The sequence below is a fragment of the Python bivittatus genome, unplaced genomic scaffold (genome assembly GCF_059951505.1).
Source record: "Python bivittatus isolate LINGU-HERP-01145 unplaced genomic scaffold, Pbiv_v1 ctg000480_np1212, whole genome shotgun sequence".
Lineage (NCBI taxonomy): Eukaryota > Metazoa > Chordata > Lepidosauria > Squamata > Pythonidae > Python > Python bivittatus.
The window spans coordinates 100,839-118,504 of record NW_028277075.1 but is presented as its reverse complement, the minus strand read 5'-3'; the positions used below and the strand labels follow the sequence as shown (position 1 = coordinate 118,504).

At 39.0% G+C, this 17,666-nt stretch overlaps 1 protein-coding gene across 1 annotated transcript; it reads right to left on the bottom strand.

Annotated features, from left to right (window-relative positions):
- Window positions 1–826: 826 nt before the first annotated feature.
- On the bottom strand, window positions 827–8,381 carry LOC103056397 (alpha-1-antitrypsin-like). Its single transcript, XM_015888439.3, has 5 exons — window positions 8,292–8,381; window positions 6,347–6,979; window positions 5,153–5,420; window positions 2,543–2,690; window positions 827–1,084 (listed from the first exon to the last, which is right to left on the bottom strand). The coding sequence occupies exons 2-5, from the start codon at window positions 6,960–6,962 to the stop codon at window positions 893–895; spliced, it is 1,224 nt and encodes a 407-aa protein (XP_015743925.1). The 5' UTR covers window positions 6,963–6,979; window positions 8,292–8,381; the 3' UTR covers window positions 827–892.
- Between the last annotated feature and the right edge of the window lie 9,285 nt (window positions 8,382–17,666).

Sequence of the window (17,666 nt, the reverse complement as noted above, 5' to 3'; positions counted from 1 at the left end):
TTGGCTATTAAACCAGAGTAGTCTAATATTCTATCCTAGCCATGTTATAATATTCTATTCTATCATATATTCTACTGGACAATAAAAATAAATATTAAAGAATACAACAACTTTGTAGAATAAAATCTACCACTGGAAGATCTGAAGGGCCAGACCGAGGACAGATTGTCCTGGGAAAGAACTATCTATTTGGGTGCTAAGAGTCGACATTGACTTGATGGTACATAATTAATTAATTAGAATAAAATCTTTGTGATTTTTGATACCATGACCTTGGAAGATTCCAGAGTGTGCACACAGTAAATGAGGTATTGCGGATTGCCCATCCATGTTCTACACAGCCTCTTTAGGACTGCATGATACAATCTCTTATGGAACTTCTGCATTACCAGCTTTCATCCTAGAAAGCTTTCATGAGACAAGAAGAAAAACCTTTGCAAAAGTCCTCTCTGTGATCCACGTCCCAAGTTTATCCAATTTAAAATTAATTGTTGTATTGTGGTGCCCAACAGATGAAGAAGAAAGCAGGGAAAAATTGAGTTTCTGTGCCACTACACTAGTCAAAACAAAAAGCAGAAGGGCAACTATTTTTTTGGATTTGACAAATCATCTAGTTAGTCCTGATTCTCAATAGAAATGCACTTTTTTGAGTATCGGGGTTATTTTACTCTATCTTCTCTTCAATCCCCAAGTTATCCACCTGAGTACTCCCCCATTTACTTTCTTCCCCATCTAGAGATCATGAGTTTCATAGGAGGATTCACACAGGAAACAAGTAGGTTTGTTACTTTTCTTTTTGCAGGGGAAAAAAAGACTTAAAAGAAAGTTCATGTTACAGTGATGCTTTATTTTGGAACTGTATTCAGAATCTACTGCACTCTGTTTCTTTGTTTTAGTGCTGAGTTGGGTTTTTTATCTTGGCCACAAATAATGTAGCATTGGCTTTTGTATCAAAAATCAGCATTAGAAAAGGACGGTTATATTGAAAGTCTGGAGGCACCGACATAGGAATGGCTTCTGCAGCAGTTGCTCCTGCTGCTTCAGTTCCACTTTCATCAGCAGTCAACACAGCCTTATGAGTAACCTGAGAAGAAACAAAGAGAAGATTCAAAGTTTGGGGCAGAGAAAAATATCTTAGGGATGATGACTACTGATCTGTGAGTTTGCACTACAAGGATTATGTGATCTTTCTCTGTATGGTTCCAATTTGAGCATGTGCACTGCCAAAGTTAGTGCTGGGTTCGCCTTGTGGAAGATGTTAAACCAGTGTTTTTCAAACCTGGCAACTTTAAGAATTCTGGGAGTTAAACTCCACACTTCTTAAAGTTGCCAAGTTTGAAAAACACTGTGTTAAATACTTGGGAAAAGAAAGAGGCAAAGAATTGTGATTTAAGAAAAAAAGGAGAAAAAGGAACCAAAGAACCTCCATTTGCTACTGGAACCAAACAGGACTGAACAACTTGAAATAATGATAGATCTGAAAGTGAATATCGTTGGTAATTATTTTGGTTTAAACAGAGAGAAGTCTATAATTAATGCATGTTTAACTCAACTCCCTTTCCACTCCATCTTTTGAATAAAGAAAGATCAGGGCACAACAACCTTGCCATGGTCACCTTTGAAGCTTGGCATCCTCAGGCACATGTCAGGACTCTTGGGCCTAATATTGTCCAGTGCTACTAGGCCTTCTCTAACTCAGCTACTGAAAACTGAAGAAAATTAAAATAGCCATTCTACACAATACTTCCAACAAAGCTTAAAGAATTAACAAGAACAACCTCCTACTGCCTGGAGCCTTCTCAGACCTAGAAGTTTCATTGCATCATTAAATTGGATCCTCACAGTTCTGGGCTCTGTGCATTTAAAGGAAGATTTTGGACAATTTTGTGCTATTTTTTAATTTTGTGCCAAAATTATATATTTCATCACCTGGAACTGTGTAGCAACCAAGATCAATTTAGTTCTCTACAAATATGGATAGTTCAGGCAAAACTGCTGTTTATATTACAGTTCATGTATCCATCAATTTCTTAGTCTACTGAGTGCATTTGATAACTGCAAATAGGGTAGGATGTGTCCAGACACACTAGATTTCTCCCTCTAGATTTGTTGCAATTGTTGCAATTCCTTTTCTATTCACTTTATTGTTGCATTTTTTTCCTATGTATTTAAAAAAATATTCAATTTCCCTTTCTCTGTGATGCTTCTGGGACTTTCTGGGTAAAAACATATGCGTTTTTCCTAGTTAGCCATCTCTTTTCTTGAGGCGTTACTTTGAAGAGAAACTGAGCAAAGAGAGGCTGCCATCTCAATCTTTATTCTGTTTGTAGTGATGAACAATTATGTACTGATGCCAGAAATACCATCTGATCCACATCTTTTGCTTACAAAACAGGAATCAGAAGGGAAAGTTCCTGTTTGCAAGGGTTAGACTTTTCATATAGTCCCCCTCATTTACATTGCTGTTGTGAAACGTGGTTTCGTCTTGCTGAAATCCTGCCTGAAATGTGAATAATGTAAACTCTATGAATGTTTTACTTACTTCAGACAATTTCAAAGGCTGCTCAGTGATTCCAGACAGATCAGCATGGTCAGTAAAGATGTCAGTAACACCGAGTTGGAAGAGGGGTTCCTTTAAGCTGTAAGTTGCTGAAATATCAAACTTGGGGATAGAGACCCTTGCTGTATGCCTTTAGAGAGACAGAAGGACATTTTCATTCAAATGCATTACAAAGTTAAGCAATATGCCTAATAATATTTCCTAAAATCAGTAAATACACACACACACACACACACACACACATACACACAAAACTCTCATTGTCCTATGAAAGCTGGACCTTTAACAGATAAATCCTTGGTATTTGTTCCTGCTATAACAATTTAACCATTAACTTATCAATCAATTTTTAATTTTTGAGTGGAACCATTACAGGCATTGCTGTCCAAAGACATAATGAAGTGCTTCAGCTACATTTTCAGACTAATATTTGAAGCTTATCATTAAAGAATGTCTTGTGGCTCCTGTATTTGAATATTATTTTTAAAAAATCTAATGAGGGGCTTGCATTTCTTAGCATTGTTGATTAATATAATATATATTTTAGGCAGAGTTGTCCTTCAGAATGTTTCAGATGTTTCAAATGGTACAAATTCTGTGACTGTTAAGAACAGGCATTACCCCAGAGGGAGCTTAAGGTCACAGATAACACTGTTTAGGTTCAAAAAATATAAAATAAATAGCTGACAACAAATATGTTTAGGCTGGTGTTGATTTTGTTCATAGCAGATGTCCTGCACATTCTATTTTCTAGAACTATGACAGAAAACCTATAAACCTCTAGATGGTTCTATACTTCCTATCAACTCCAGCCAGGAAGGCCACAGAGGAGGAATGTCTGGAGTTGTGGTTCACCAACTTTTGAAATGCCAAAGGTTTTCCATACCTGCATTAACTCCAACAATCCAGGAAATGATTTTTCAAGAGGTAACCATGCTATTTTATTTGACCATTCTGTGCACCATTATAATCTGCCTTTTGTATTCTAGTCAGCCAGGGAAGGACATTGTGTGATTTTTGATATGTTGAACTTCAACTCCCATCAGCATTAGCCATTATAGCCAATAATGAGGGATGATGGGAGTTGAAGTGCAAGTGTCAGAATCCTCGCAAACCATTTTTAAGAAATATTAATCACACTACTGCCAGCTTGCTTTCCACTTCCTTTTTTACTTGCTGCGGTTCTGCCATTAAAAGACATGGGGGCGGGGGGGGGGGAGGAATGGAAAGATGGATTGTAGACTGTTAGAGGCAGATGGGCTCTTATCACAAGCTCTGGAATGCTCAAGGCCGTACCAATGGGAGAATATGAGGAGACTAAGAGGGCAGGGGGGTGAAGGAGGGAGAAAGGGAAAAAAGGGTAAAAACAACTTTTGATGTGCACAGGCTCAGTCTTAGCAGTGCTTTGGAACTGTACACTTGTTCTCAATAAATGAACTTTCTTTTGAATCATTACTGGTTGCAAGGAGAATTTCTGGAGTTGGGTGTTGGGAGTGGCAGATCGTTACAGCAAGCATATCAGAGGGTCATATGTTGTCCTTTAAAATTCTACAGAATCCAAGTCTTGAACAGTTTACAGTACAGTATCTCCATTGTTACATTCCAACCTAATATTTAAGATTAACTAAGAATCTTACATCTTACTTATAAGTCAGACACAGTCTTGTGATGTTTCACTTTACGATGGACTTGGTGATTCAAATTGCAGTTGGTAAGTGAGAACTATCTGTAGTTTGAACTGTTGGTTTGATTCAGATTGTTATTTTGATCCAATTCAGATGACCTATTCAATCTGGCAAATGGAATTAATCTGCAGTGTCTGCAGAAGGGATCAAATACTACAAGATGGTCACCACATTGTCAAAGCCCCACTACTTTTAGAAAGAGGTTAGGGCTCCTGTCATATTGCCACACTCACCATCTTGCAGATTTTTTACCTCATCTGCAGACACCAATGTTGGCCTACTTAAAATTAATTAATATACAGGAATAAAACTGAATGGTTTGCAAGAAACAAGTGAAGTATTAGAGTATTATGAAGGGGTCAAGCACAATGATCTGAGGCCTAATGAGGCTTGAGGAAATACCTTTGTTGATGCAGATAAGAAGGGGAACCATTGCTCTCTGCTTTGGGCAAGGCCTGGGGCTTCTGAGGAGTGTTGGACATCCCCTCACCAAAGCCCCCCCTTCTATCATCACCCAGCCTGATAGGGTAGTTTCTTACCACTTAGAACAATGGTGGAGAATTTCCAACAGGGGCATAGCAATCTCTGACTGGCCTGCCTGGGGCTATTCTGCAAAGGGAGGAGGTAACATCCAGCAAATAGGAAAGAAAAAGAATTATTACCATGATTAGAACTAGTGAGCCTCCACTCTCATACACAGGGGACAATACTGAGAGATGCACCTGAAACCCTAGTGAGACATGCAGAGGCCTAGGTTGCTGGTCTCTAGCTTCAAATCAACTCTAAACAAATATTCTGGGAGCGCAAAGCACAGAATGTGTAGACACTGAAGTGTGTGTGTGTTTTTTGTATCCTTTAACAATATACTAACTATGAAAAAACATAGAAACAGTAAAACAAGGATTACCTTTGTAAGTTATGTGCCCATTTGTTCAGAGTATTTACTGATAGAGCCTCATCCAATTCCTTCTCTTTTCCAGGATCAGGCAAAACAAAAAATGAGGTGGCTGTGCCATTGTACTCCATCTGTACTACTGTGCAAGACAGCTGCTCATCAATATAGTAGTAAAACCAACCCATCCTCTGCATCATTTGGACTTTCACCGTTGTGTTCTGATCCACAAAGAAGTCTGCTTCCTCTGTGAACTGTGGATCAAAAGGAATCTTCCACTTCCCTAAAGAGAACAAAAAAGCCTCACAGTGAAATTTGGAAAAGATTATTAAACCTGCATGAGGTAGTTTGGATTCAACTTGAAGAAGATATTGCAATTCTCTTGGTTGAGGCAAAGAGGTGGCATGATTTAATTAGTAAGGTGCTCTGCATTGCTTTGCTTATGTTGACCAGCACTTGCAAAAGCTGGGACAGATTTCTGGATATCCACAGCAAATGCTGGTTGAGGCAGTGAAGCAATGCAGCTGCTGTTTTGCTATTAGAAAAAGAGAGCTGTGTTCCTTCTTTGAAGATATACTTTACTTAAGTCTTTGTGGAAGATAAACACCCATTCTAAAATCTGCACAGCTCTAAGGACTTATATTCTCTTCACACACACACACACACACACACACACACACACAGATGCACAGTCTTGGATCTTACATCAAGGAGAATTCTTTAGAAGAATCTATCCATTCCATTTTTTTCCAACTCTACAAGTGTGCATCTCATTGTATTTATAATCCAGTTTTATGAAGAACTGAAATAATGGCCACTATTCTGACATAATATCAGTTGTGCCCATTGGGTAAGGGAGTTTCCTATTAGGTGCTTTAAAAAAAAACAGAACAACCATTCCTAGAATGGGTCCACAGAACTGAAAATAACTGTATTTAGGTTTGAAACAATACACAGTTTCTGTTTCATACAACCCTCTAGTAGTGAAGTAGTAATATGAGAGTTACAGCATATGCTTAAATTTCTGTACTGGGCTAGTTTTTCAGTCCATGAACTTTGCTCAGATTATCTTTTTCTGGACTGGCTGCTTGGGGCAATTCCAGCCCTCTTTCACTATGTCCACCAAACTCAGAAAAGCTTTACTCTATCTCAGATAGCATCTTTGGACATTTCCTTTATTGAAGGAATCATTATCTCTGTGCAAGTTACCTTTAAAGTACATGTAGTTAATCAGAATAAAGACAGTTTCCGGGTCAAGATCCTTGACTAGTTCCACAATTTTTCCATGTGTTTTTTTCTCTATGTAATCATTGATCTGTTTCGCAGCTTCTTTTGGTTCCTGAAATTTTGTGGCTTGGATTTCTGCTTCATAAAATTCCTTGATCTTATCTAAAAATGTCTGCAATGGTTGAATGTCATCCTTTAAAAACAGGCCCTGTCCAGTATCAAGCTTGAACTCATTATCTGAGTGTGTGAGCAAATGGAGAAGTTCATGAAACCCCTGGTGGATCTCCTCTTCCTGAATGGATGTCAAGTTAAAACTAAGGCCCTTTAAAATCTCTGCATGGGTGGTTGATTTTGTCCCTAATAACAGAAGTGAGAGCAATATAGAAATGCTGCAGGGTGAGATGATAATATTTTCATTGTCTGATTTTGGAGCCAGTATTTTGTAGAGTTCAGTTGCAAATTGAGCAATATTTCGATGGATCTTGCTAGCAGCTTGGATTCCATCGTGATGGTCATGATGATGATCGACATCATGGTGGCCATGGCTGAAAGCAGAAAAAGCTACCAAGGCCAAACAAAGATGGATGACACCGTTCATCTTTCTGGTAATTTATTCTGTAAATGAAAATAGTGAAAAAGAAAAGGACTTTTATTTTATTATAAACTGTGTTTGTAAAACTTTTCAGTTATGATCTTATGGGTTATATTTTGGCTTCTAGCTGAAGGCCAACATGAAAGAAAATTGATGAAATATTGTTATATTTTCCAAGTCAAGAATGTGGTAATATAGGATTACATCCTGCTTGTTTCAACTCCCAACACAGTATGGGAATCAACATCATGTTGTAGTCATGACCATTTTGGGTACGTTTTTGAGCAAATTATGTGCATCCTAGCTGTAGTATAATATATATCTAGCTGCTTGTGCAAGGAATAAAAGTGAAGGCCATTATATATATTGATAACATCTAGGGTTCAAATATATAAATAATCTCTGTTGACCGTGGACAAGCCCCATAGTCCTGTAAATTAGGAATAAGAACTATATATACTTCCTGACACAATGACATCCTGATGCATTAGCTTTGGTAAGGCCTCTGAGATGCAATTTGGGTTAGGAGGGTCCTAGTCTGTCATAATACTGTAGATGCGGCTGGATTTTTAAAATTCTGTCATTCATTTGTTTAAAAACTTCTACTATAATAAAATTGAAACCTTATATTTAATCTTCATCAAATTTGTTACCAATAAATGCATCTGTTCTGTTCTTTATTAAGAGGTAATATATAATGTTCTACACCTCTTTGTTTTTAATGTAGGATTATGATGTAAAATGTATTACATAAATACTTCTTTCCTCTGCCACTTTCCTATGTGAATGGTTAGGTAAGCTGAATTCTTCTACATATAGCAGTTCAAATGTGTAAAATGAGTTACATTTTACACACATGTACATTTGTGTACATGTGAGTACACAAAAGTGTACTCACTTACACATTTACTTGTAGCTCATGAAAGCTACATTAATCTTCTCCATATCCTAGGAGAGACCAGTGGAGATCTTTCTGTCTGTCTGTCTTTCTGTCTGTCTGTCTGTCTGTCTCTCATTCATACTCACATACTCCACATATACACCATATAATAATTTTTGCAAATCTGAAATCTATACAATCTTTTCCTGCTTCTTTGTAAATGTTTTCTTCTTTTCAGGTAGTGCACAAGTAGTTAGTCAAATGGTAGAAGCTATTAAGATGCTATTTTGCAGAATTCTAAATATACAAATTATAAGCATGATTACTACAACTCTAATATTAAAAGTCACTTCAAATGTATAAACTTTGTAAACTATGTGAAAAGAAGCAGTATTAACAAATAAATTGCATATAGTGATTTTAAACCCGCATCCCCACCCCACAAGATTACTCACTATGTATATGGAGAACTTTCATTCATTCAAATAGGCCTCTTATCTTTTCTCTTCTACTATTTATACAAATCAGATTGCAGTAGGATGTGGAAATGTTCACTTAAGCATTAACCAAAAGTATGCAGAGATGTTTATTTTAAACATTGCCCAAAGACTGGCAAACAAGAAATAGCTTTTTCAGCAGTCAAAATAAAAGTTTGGGAACCCATTTAATATTGATTGGTTATAACAATGACTTTCGAAAATTAGGTATGCTCTTTCTCGTAGCTGGTCATATAGTGACTTGGTTAGTTAAAAAAGATGAAATTCATCCCCAATAAATGGAAAAAGGGATGTGTAGGGGTATATGTGTGTGTGTGCTACATACATGACACACAGAGATGAGGAGGAAGAGGAAGAGGAAGAGGAAGAGGAAGAGGAAGAGGAAGAGGAGGAGGAGGAGGAGGAGGAGGAGGAGGAGGAGGAGGAGGATCATATGGAAATTCATTAGGCTTTACTATGGTGGGGAAAACTGTGTGCAGTTGATCTACCTGTATGACCATTATTCTGCTCTTTTGACAGGCAACAACAAATTTCCTCTTCTCCTTTTTTATACTTTTTTTATCTTTCAAGCTGGCTTGGACTAGACCAGTGTTGTCCAAACTTGGCCGCTTTAAGATGAGTGGACTTCAACTCCCAGAATTCCCCAGCCAGCCATGGGGAATTCTGAATTCCAAGAATTCTGGGAGTTGAAGTCCACTCATCTTAAAGTGGCCAAGTTTGGACAACACTGGACTTGATGTTCTTTCAATGGAACAGGAAACTTTCCGGTAGAAGACTCTATTGTATAATAGGGCACATGGCCAGATAACCTTTGCACTGATCTTTTTCCTAACCTTCTGCTAGTACTGGCCATAATCTGCAGTGCATGTTATACATACTTAGCCTCTACAGGGTTGGATGTTCAGACATTAATTGTACTTGCATGTTGCATGTACTACAGTGTACTACAATGCCTGTGCAGTAATAGATTGTAAAAGCATATAGATGTAAACACATTGGATTCCTACAAATGAGGAGGAATCCTGGGCCCTCATAAGCACATTTGTATGTACGTTCACTTCACAGTAATGCTACCTATATTGTTGCCAGAACGCTTGGCAAGTAAATGCATGCTGAGTCTTTTTTTGTTTTGTTTTTTAAGTCTAGTTCACACAAGAAGAATTTGGCATGATGGAAAAGAAATGAATAACTCAGCTCCTTCACTGCACCATTACAGTTGTTCCCCAGTTAGAATGCTTGAACTAGATCATAATTAGAAGAGAAGAAGCTGCACAATATTTCTTTTAGATTAATAGTCATGAACATCAAACCTAAATATTTAGAATGGAAGATTCAGAATCCTATTAAACATGAGAATTAAAAAAAAGAATGATTTTAGGGATTACAAAAGCTTCAGTTGAAGAAAAGACTGTACTTACAAATTAATTTATGACTATAAACATTCAAGCAATTTTTAAAATTTATTTATATATCCTGCCACAATCGTATACGGACTCACAGCAGCTCACACCATCAAAAACAATAAAATTGAAAATATAAAAAAACCCAATAGTCAGAAATAGGAAAACCTGCATTTCAGAATTCATCTGGAATCAGCCCCCAAATGCCCACCAGAAAAGTGTGATCTTAAGAAGCTTCTGGAAGACAACTACAGTTGGGGCCAAACACCCTTTTCACAGGAGGATATCCCACAGGGTTGTGCCAATGATGGAAAAACAATGCCTACCACTTACTGTGAGCATTGAATATCAGACGGGTGACCGCAGAGGGAGTCAAAAAAGTCAAGATGTTAGCTGCAACCATGCAGTCAAAGCTCCATGCATAAAAAAGGGGTGAGTTAATAAGTTAATCATTAGGTTAGATAAGTTAGCCTCTTATCTAAAGTAATAATTTACAGTATATGTAGAATTATATGCTGGTGCTTCTAATTCCATATTAAATTGTACCAAGGTATATTGGAGCCCTTGGGGAGACAGTCAGATCTGCCATTGTTAACTTATAAGTTATTATATTCAAGCTTTTTCATTCATGTAAGAGGCAATTATGTCTGATATTCATTCAGACTGAAATGACCCTTTTCAAGACTCAATCTAGTCATTTTCAATCATAAGAACTGTCCTGTTGGATGAAACCAAGGCCTTTTAAGGCTAATATTCTTTTTTTACATTAGCAACACCAATAGTCTATTGGATGTCCAGAAGAAGGATCTCAGTACACCATTAGTCTTTTGTGCCTGTTTCTTAATCAGTCAGATTAAAATGGCTCTGAACATGCAAAATTTATTTAGCATCATGAATAATAATTATGGGTTATTTTGCTCTCCCTGAATTGCCTATGATTAAGTTAACTGATCTGAGCCATAACTGTTCTACATTATAGAATTGGGAAATGAAATCAATTAGAATCTTATAAATGGTAAAAAAAAAAAAAAAAAAGTTATACAATACAAACTGGAGAAGCTAATTAATGGAAGCCTTTGAGAAACTTTCATATACGTTATAAAGATTCTGCTTTTAAAAAATATTATTTGGCAAGACATATGACCGTAAGAGCTTGGACTTGCTGGATTATTTGTTAAACACAGAACAAATAATGTGAACTATTACCAGTTCAACCAGCCACATGTATTTGTTCAGTTGAGTAATATTTAGCAACTGAGTTACAGATTTCCAAGTAACATAGATAGCATTGGAGGATTTACAACTGGCAGGGCTCAACCCTGAATCTTTTGGCCATATCATCCAGAAATTCTGTTAGTGATAGTCCGAAGGCATCAGAAAGGCAACAGGATAGGGAAGACTGGGTTATGGAGGAGGAGGAGGAGGAGACGACTTTGGAAAATTATCTAATCCAACCTCCTGCCCAGTACTGGGATTCACTATTACAGTATCCTCAACAGATATTCATCTAGTTTCTGTTTCAGCAGATCCAGTGGAGCAGAGTCCACCATCTCCCAAGACAGTCTGTGCCATTACTGAATAACTATTACCTTTAGGGTTTTGTTGTTGTTGTTGTTGTTATGTCCAACAGAAATCTTTTTCTTGTAGTTTAAAGCCACTATTTCTTCTCATGCCTTATGGCACAACTCTGAACTATTCTGCCCTGTCTCCTACATTACAACAATTCAGATACCTGAAGGTAGCTATTTTGGCTCCCTACAGGCTTCTCTATGCTAAATACATGCAGTGCTTTCAACCATTTCTTGTTTTTCTTTCTAGATTCCTTATCGTTTTGGTTTCCTTCCTGTCAGCATGTTTCAGTTTATCAGTGTCCTTCCTAAAATGTGGTTCTTGGAACTGGATATAATATTCTAGGTGCAACACAAAATAGAGGAGGCTGGTAACTTCTTTTTGATCTTAGCCCTGTACTTCTGTTGATAGGGTTGCATTAGCTTCTTTTTCTAGTTGCATCACATGGTCGCCTCATGTTCAGTTTGTAATCCACCAAAATACCCAGAGCATCTTTGCATATACTGCCACCCAGTGTTGTTTGCCATCCCATTCTCTCCCCGTCCATGTTTGTGTCATCTGTAATTTTGATCATAATATTTTCTAACCAGTCATCCAAAAAATTAATAAAAATGTTGAACAGCACAAGGCCTAAAATGGGGCACAGCAGTAGGCCACTCAGCACTTTCCCCCAGCTTGATGCAGAACCATTGATATACAGTATACTTAGTAGGTATGATCATTCAACCAGCTTTGTAACTATAAAATGACATCCTACATTTTGACAACTTACTGTATTTTCCTAGTGGCAGGCCAATCCATCATCATCATCATCATCATCATCATCATCATCATCATCATCATCATCAATGACTACTGCAATGTGTTCTACACAGGGCTATTTCTGAAGACTACTTGGAAGCTACAGTTGATCCAGAATGTGGCAGCGTGGTCAAGCTATTCCCCCATGTCACTGCCTTGTAAGCTGCACTGGTTGCCAGTTGGCCTGTAAGTGCAATTCAAGATTCTGGTTACCATCTATAAAGCCCTTCATGGCTTTTTTTTTTTTTGGCGCCTTCAAATTAATTTTGACTCCTGGTGACTGCTTGAATAAGTATCTGCCCTTCATGTCGTAGGGTCTCATTATCTGAGGGTCTGCCTATCTCCCATAGTTTCTACCTGTCCAATAAGTTTGAATGCCCTCCAGGTCACTTCAAATAAATAGTGTCATCTATTGGGACTCAGGAAGTGTGCCTTCTCTCTCATGGCATCTGACTTTTGGAACAGCATTCTCCGAGAGATCCTTATGGCTCCCACCCTGATTATATTGCAAAAGTCCTTGAAAACCTAGCTCTTCTCCCAGACCTTGGGGTAGGGTGGTTGTTGAGCTCCTGTTGTTTTTTCTTTGGTCTGTTATGTGTGTATGTGTGTGTGTGTTTTTGAACGTACATTATTTTTTTTCTCTATTATATTATACTTCACTTTTGAAAGTGTATGCCACCCAGAGTTCTTTGGAGTTGAGTGGCCTCTACATTTAATAAAATATATAATATATAATATGCTACTGAAAAAAACCACAAAGACCTTTTTGTTGCTTTTAGCTTCCCTTTTGAGCTTAAGTTTATTTTATGCTTTAGCCTTTCTAAGTTTCTTTCTGTAGATATTAGCCAATTGCTGATATACCTCCTTGGTGATTAGATACATCTTCTATTTCCTATACATGATGCTTTGAATCTTTAGCTCACCTGACAGCTCCCTACACATTCACAATGATTTCTGAACCTGATCCCCATTTTTTCTCATTACGGTTGTCTGTGATTGTACTTATACTATCTTCTTTTTGAGAATTGCTAGCCCTTTTGCTTTTTTTGACTGGAGGATTTCTGTTCAAGGGATTCTGCCTTGTACTACTCTAAGCTTGAACTTCACTCTTCTGAAATCTAGTGTAGTCATATTACTGTGCTCCAATTTCTCTTTCTGTAATATCTTGAATCTCAGGATGATGCACGGTCATTGCCTCCCAAAATTCCAAATCTCTTTACCTCCTCAACCAGCTTTTTACTATAGGTTAGGATTAAATTTTGGAGAGGTGATCATCTTGTCACTTATTCAACCTTGTCAAAAATGAAACAGTCAGCAAGATGACTGAAGAATTTAGCAGGCATTATTGAAACCTGGTGGGATGAAGCTCATGAGTGGAATGCAGATTGAAGAGTATCATTTATTCAAAAGGAATAGGACAGACAAAGGAGATGCGGAATGGCTTTATGTATGAAGGAACTGCAACTGTATCGAGATAGAAGAATCTAAAAACAACAGTCCAGTTCTGAGCACTTGGGTAAGAATACAAGGGAGGGGAAACTATAAAGATATTCTTGTAGGGATGTGTTATAAACTGCCAAGCCAGGCAGAAGATCTGGATAACTTGATGTATTGCATCCTGTTTTTCCATGCTTTTTATGGGTGCTTTCATATCCTGCCTACCCCTTCCAGTTTTGTTCCCAGTATTGGGGTTGCATGGTTTTCTGGATTACCTCCTCCCTTCTCTATCAGATTCAGTGTAAAGTCCTCTGGATAAGATTTGCAGGATCTCATGAGATGCAGCCTATTTTTTGTCAGGAATCCCTTATCTCAGAAATACTTTCCATTATCAAAGATTTCAAATGTTGGTACCATCTGCATAGTCAGTTCTTCACTTCAAGTATTCTCTCTCTTCTTGGGCCATGTCTTTTAACAGCAAGCAATGAAAAAAATACCACCTCTGCTTCCAGCTTCTTCAGCCTTCTATCCAGGTCTCTATAGTCCCTGGCAGTATCTTCCACGTAGATCAGTATGAAAGTAGGTTAGCATACTTCAAGAGTCTTGGGAACTGTGATGGACTGGAATGGAGGAAGGGGGGTGAAAATGGTGCTCTCGTCTCCAGAGCAACGCTCTGGAGATAAGCGGAGAAAGCTGGCGCATCCCTAAACATTCCAGAAGATAGTAGAGACTTGTGCCTGGGAACTGCTGGTCAGTCTGAGAAGATTTCTATAAACAGGTGCTGGCAAATAAACCTTGCTGATTGAACCTGCATGGTCTCCAGGAGTTCCTTGGGCTAGGCCTGACAGGAACTTTTCCATCTCTTCTTGAATGTATGCCACAGGAAAGCAGGAAATTACTCTTGATAGGCTATTCATTCATCAAGCTGCTGGTTCATTGCTCTCTTCAGAACAGGGGCAGAACCTGTGGAAACCTCCTTCTCTGTTCCTGAGTGCTAGGCTATCTGTTCTTCATCCAGGGATCCACTAATGTCAAAAGTGATGCCCTAGAATCTATTTTTGCAGGCTTGGGGCTTTGTCACATTCTTTCATATCTGCGTCTCCTCTTGTTTTTATTTTATTTATACATTCGATTTATTCTCCGCCATCTCCCCCCAATGGGGAACTCTGGGCAGCTCACAAAGCATGTATATAAACCTAACAGTGACAAATCTTACAAATCTTACAATTAGTGCTATAGCTATTATGCTATGTGACCAGCAGGGGTCGCTAGGGGGTCATCCAGGCTTTTTCCTCCTCCGTAGATCTTTCTCGCCGCTCACATCGATTGTCGCTCGTGCCAGTTGCATTCGGAGTTTGGCCAGCACCGGTATTTTTCTCCCCCGTGCAGCACCGCCAGCTCCTCCCACCTAAACGGGAGTCCCCATTTATCTACTCACAGATGGAATAGCTTTCGAACTGCTGGGTGGGCAGGAGCTAGGACAAGGGACAGGAGCTCACCCCGTCCCACGGAGCCAGGCCCAAACCGCTGGAGTGCTGACCATTTCTGACCGGCAAACTCCAGCGTCATTAAGCCCTGTGCCACCGTGTCCCATTGTTTCTACCTTCTTGGTGGCTTCTTGGTGCTTTTGTCCTTCTGCAAATATATTTGATTCAAGAATTCCCCATGTCTTCTGATACAGTTGGGGGGAGAGAGTTTTCTCTCTAGCCCTTTCATCTTTTCTTTCAGGGGGAAAATCAGCCTGTACTTCTAGCATGTATAGATTTCATTGTCTTTAGGATTGAAAGTAAACATGACATATACCCCACAGGAGAAGTTCCTCTGTCTCCATATTCCTTTGATGTACAACAACAAACAAAAAAGTGCCCCCTCTTTGATCTCCTCAACTGAAGTCCTGTTTGCACTCCCAGTTTTCTGACTGAATGAGCAACTTGAAGCTGCCTGCATTGAGGTCAGCAGCAAGCAATGCTCCAATTACACACAATAAGCAATCAGTAGCAATCAGCAAGACAATGTACATTCAGCAGCATTCATGCAAGAATCAGGATGAGCAATCAGCCAACAGGTTCTGCTCCTCTTTGGTTCTTCTGTCTTCATCCTCCTCTCCTGCCTCTTCTCTGTCCTCTATTGAACTCCATTATCAATCTCCTGTTGGCTGTCTTAGTTCTAAAGCTTCATATGTCACCAGCTTCACATTTCCTTTGTTGATTTGCACTACATCATTAGGCACCCATAATTCCAGTATGCCACAGTCTTGAATCCTGCTCTATATCTTCATCTATTACCTTTCTCTTTACTCTCTATACTAATGCAGGGTAATAAGAATAAACATTTACTTCTAGTGAGCATTCTATGTATGGTATGTATACTGCATGTACCTCCTAATGGAGGGATACATGTAGCAGTATGTTGGCTTGAAAGGTAGTCTATAGATTAGAAATCCTAGACAGAATAGAATAGCTTGAGCACATTTGATTGCATAGAATAGCTTGAACAATAATTTTGGTTGTACTTGTTGCAACTTGTTGTCATTTGTTGTCACAGAAAGGACCATTCCAGGAGAAGGGGGGTGACTAGATCACTGGTGACCTTGATCTCAAGCTGACCTCAAAGCATGTTTCTCAGTAAAAAAGATAATGTTTATCCAAAGTTTGAACTGGAGGACCTGACCTGGTGTGTATTAATGAAACCTGGTTGGGTAAGGGCAGTGATATGCCCTCTTGGAAATTTGCCTTTCAGGGCTTCATTCTTGCAGCAGCCTCAATGTCAGGGCTGGGGAAGAGGGATGGCAATGATCTATAAGGACACCTTATCTGTGACCAGGATCTCTGCTCCTGAGATTCTAGGGTGTGAGTGCTTGTGTGTACTAACTTGGGAATCCTACTCATGTACAGTCATCCTGATGCCTGGTAGGATTCTGGCCGAAGCTTCTGGATTCAATTTCTGGGCTGATGTTGGAGTCTCCTCACCTTTCATTGCTAGGTCACCTCGATATGCATGCCTTGGGTGGTGGAGATGAGAAGGCTTGGGATTTCATACGCTCCATGGTGACTCAGGGCTTGCCCAGGTAATCTCTAATCTTTACCACGCGATGCAATGCTGGCTACCAGCTTGGCTGGCTTCAAAAAAGGTTTTGACCAATTTATGGAAATTATAGGGATCAATGGCAATTAGCGTTGATATTAGTGTGAAGGCTGAAGGCTATCTGCTGGAAGACCAGTGAGTTTCCTTGTGCAGTTACTGGCCATTGTAAGAACAGACTCACAGACTGCTGCACTAGATGGGCCAGGGGTCTGATGCAGCAGGCACTTCTTATGTTCTTAGGAGGGCTGACACATAACTTTATCATGCCATAATAGCCGTGCCACCCAAATCTCAATTCGTGTCCTTTCAGATTCAATAATCTGCTATTTTTCAGCAACACCCATTCTCTCAACCAAATCAAACAAGTGGCAAAGTACAATTTGAAATCAGGGAAGGCTAAACCTCCTCTTTCTTTAGCATCTTGCAGCACCTTATATTTAACTTGCAGTTTTTTACCTCACCAGATAAATTTAGTTACACCCTTCTGCCATTGCTTAAATGGTAAATCAGTAGTCATGATCGGTATTGTCTGAAACAAAAATAGCATCCTAGGTAAGACATTTATTTTTATCACAGAGATTCTTCCCAACAATGATAGTTGTAATTTCTCCCATCTTAACATATCTTTCTTAATTTCATTCCAAGTCTTAACATAATTATTCTGGTACAACACACAGTTCATATTTGTCAAATTAACACCCAAATATTTTACCTTTTTTTCAATCTTAAAACCTGTTTTATTAATCAATTCTATTTGGTCTTGTATCTTCATATTTTTTGTTAGCATACAGTGGTACCTCGGGTCATGAACGCTTCTGTTCATGACCAATTCGGGTCACGAACAGCTCCGTTCGCAAAATTTTGCTTCCGTTCGCAAACACCGGATCGGGTGACTAACAGGATCCGTGGCCATTTTCCCTCCCGTGACACGTGGTCGTGGCTTCCTGTAGGGAGGGGGACTCTCCCTCCAAGCAATAACCGCCTCCCCACCCGCCTTCCTGTCCTCCATGCCAGAAGTCGCATTGAGCAAGGTTAGCGTTCT

What these genes read in the sequence shown, in the direction of transcription:
- LOC103056397 (XM_015888439.3), bottom strand. Translation starts at nt 6,962, where the DNA reads ATGAACGGTGTCATCCATCTTTGTTTGGCCTTGGTAGCTTTTTCTGCT. An exon ending in TGGGCACATAACTTACAAAG is followed by an intron (nt 2,691 to 5,152) that starts GTAATCCTTGTT and finishes GTCTCTCTAAAG; the next exon opens with GCATACAGCAAGGGTCTCTA. An exon ending in AGCCTTTGAAATTGTCTGAA is followed by an intron (nt 1,085 to 2,542) that starts GTAAGTAAAACA and finishes GTTTCTTCTCAG; the next exon opens with GTTACTCATAAGGCTGTGTT.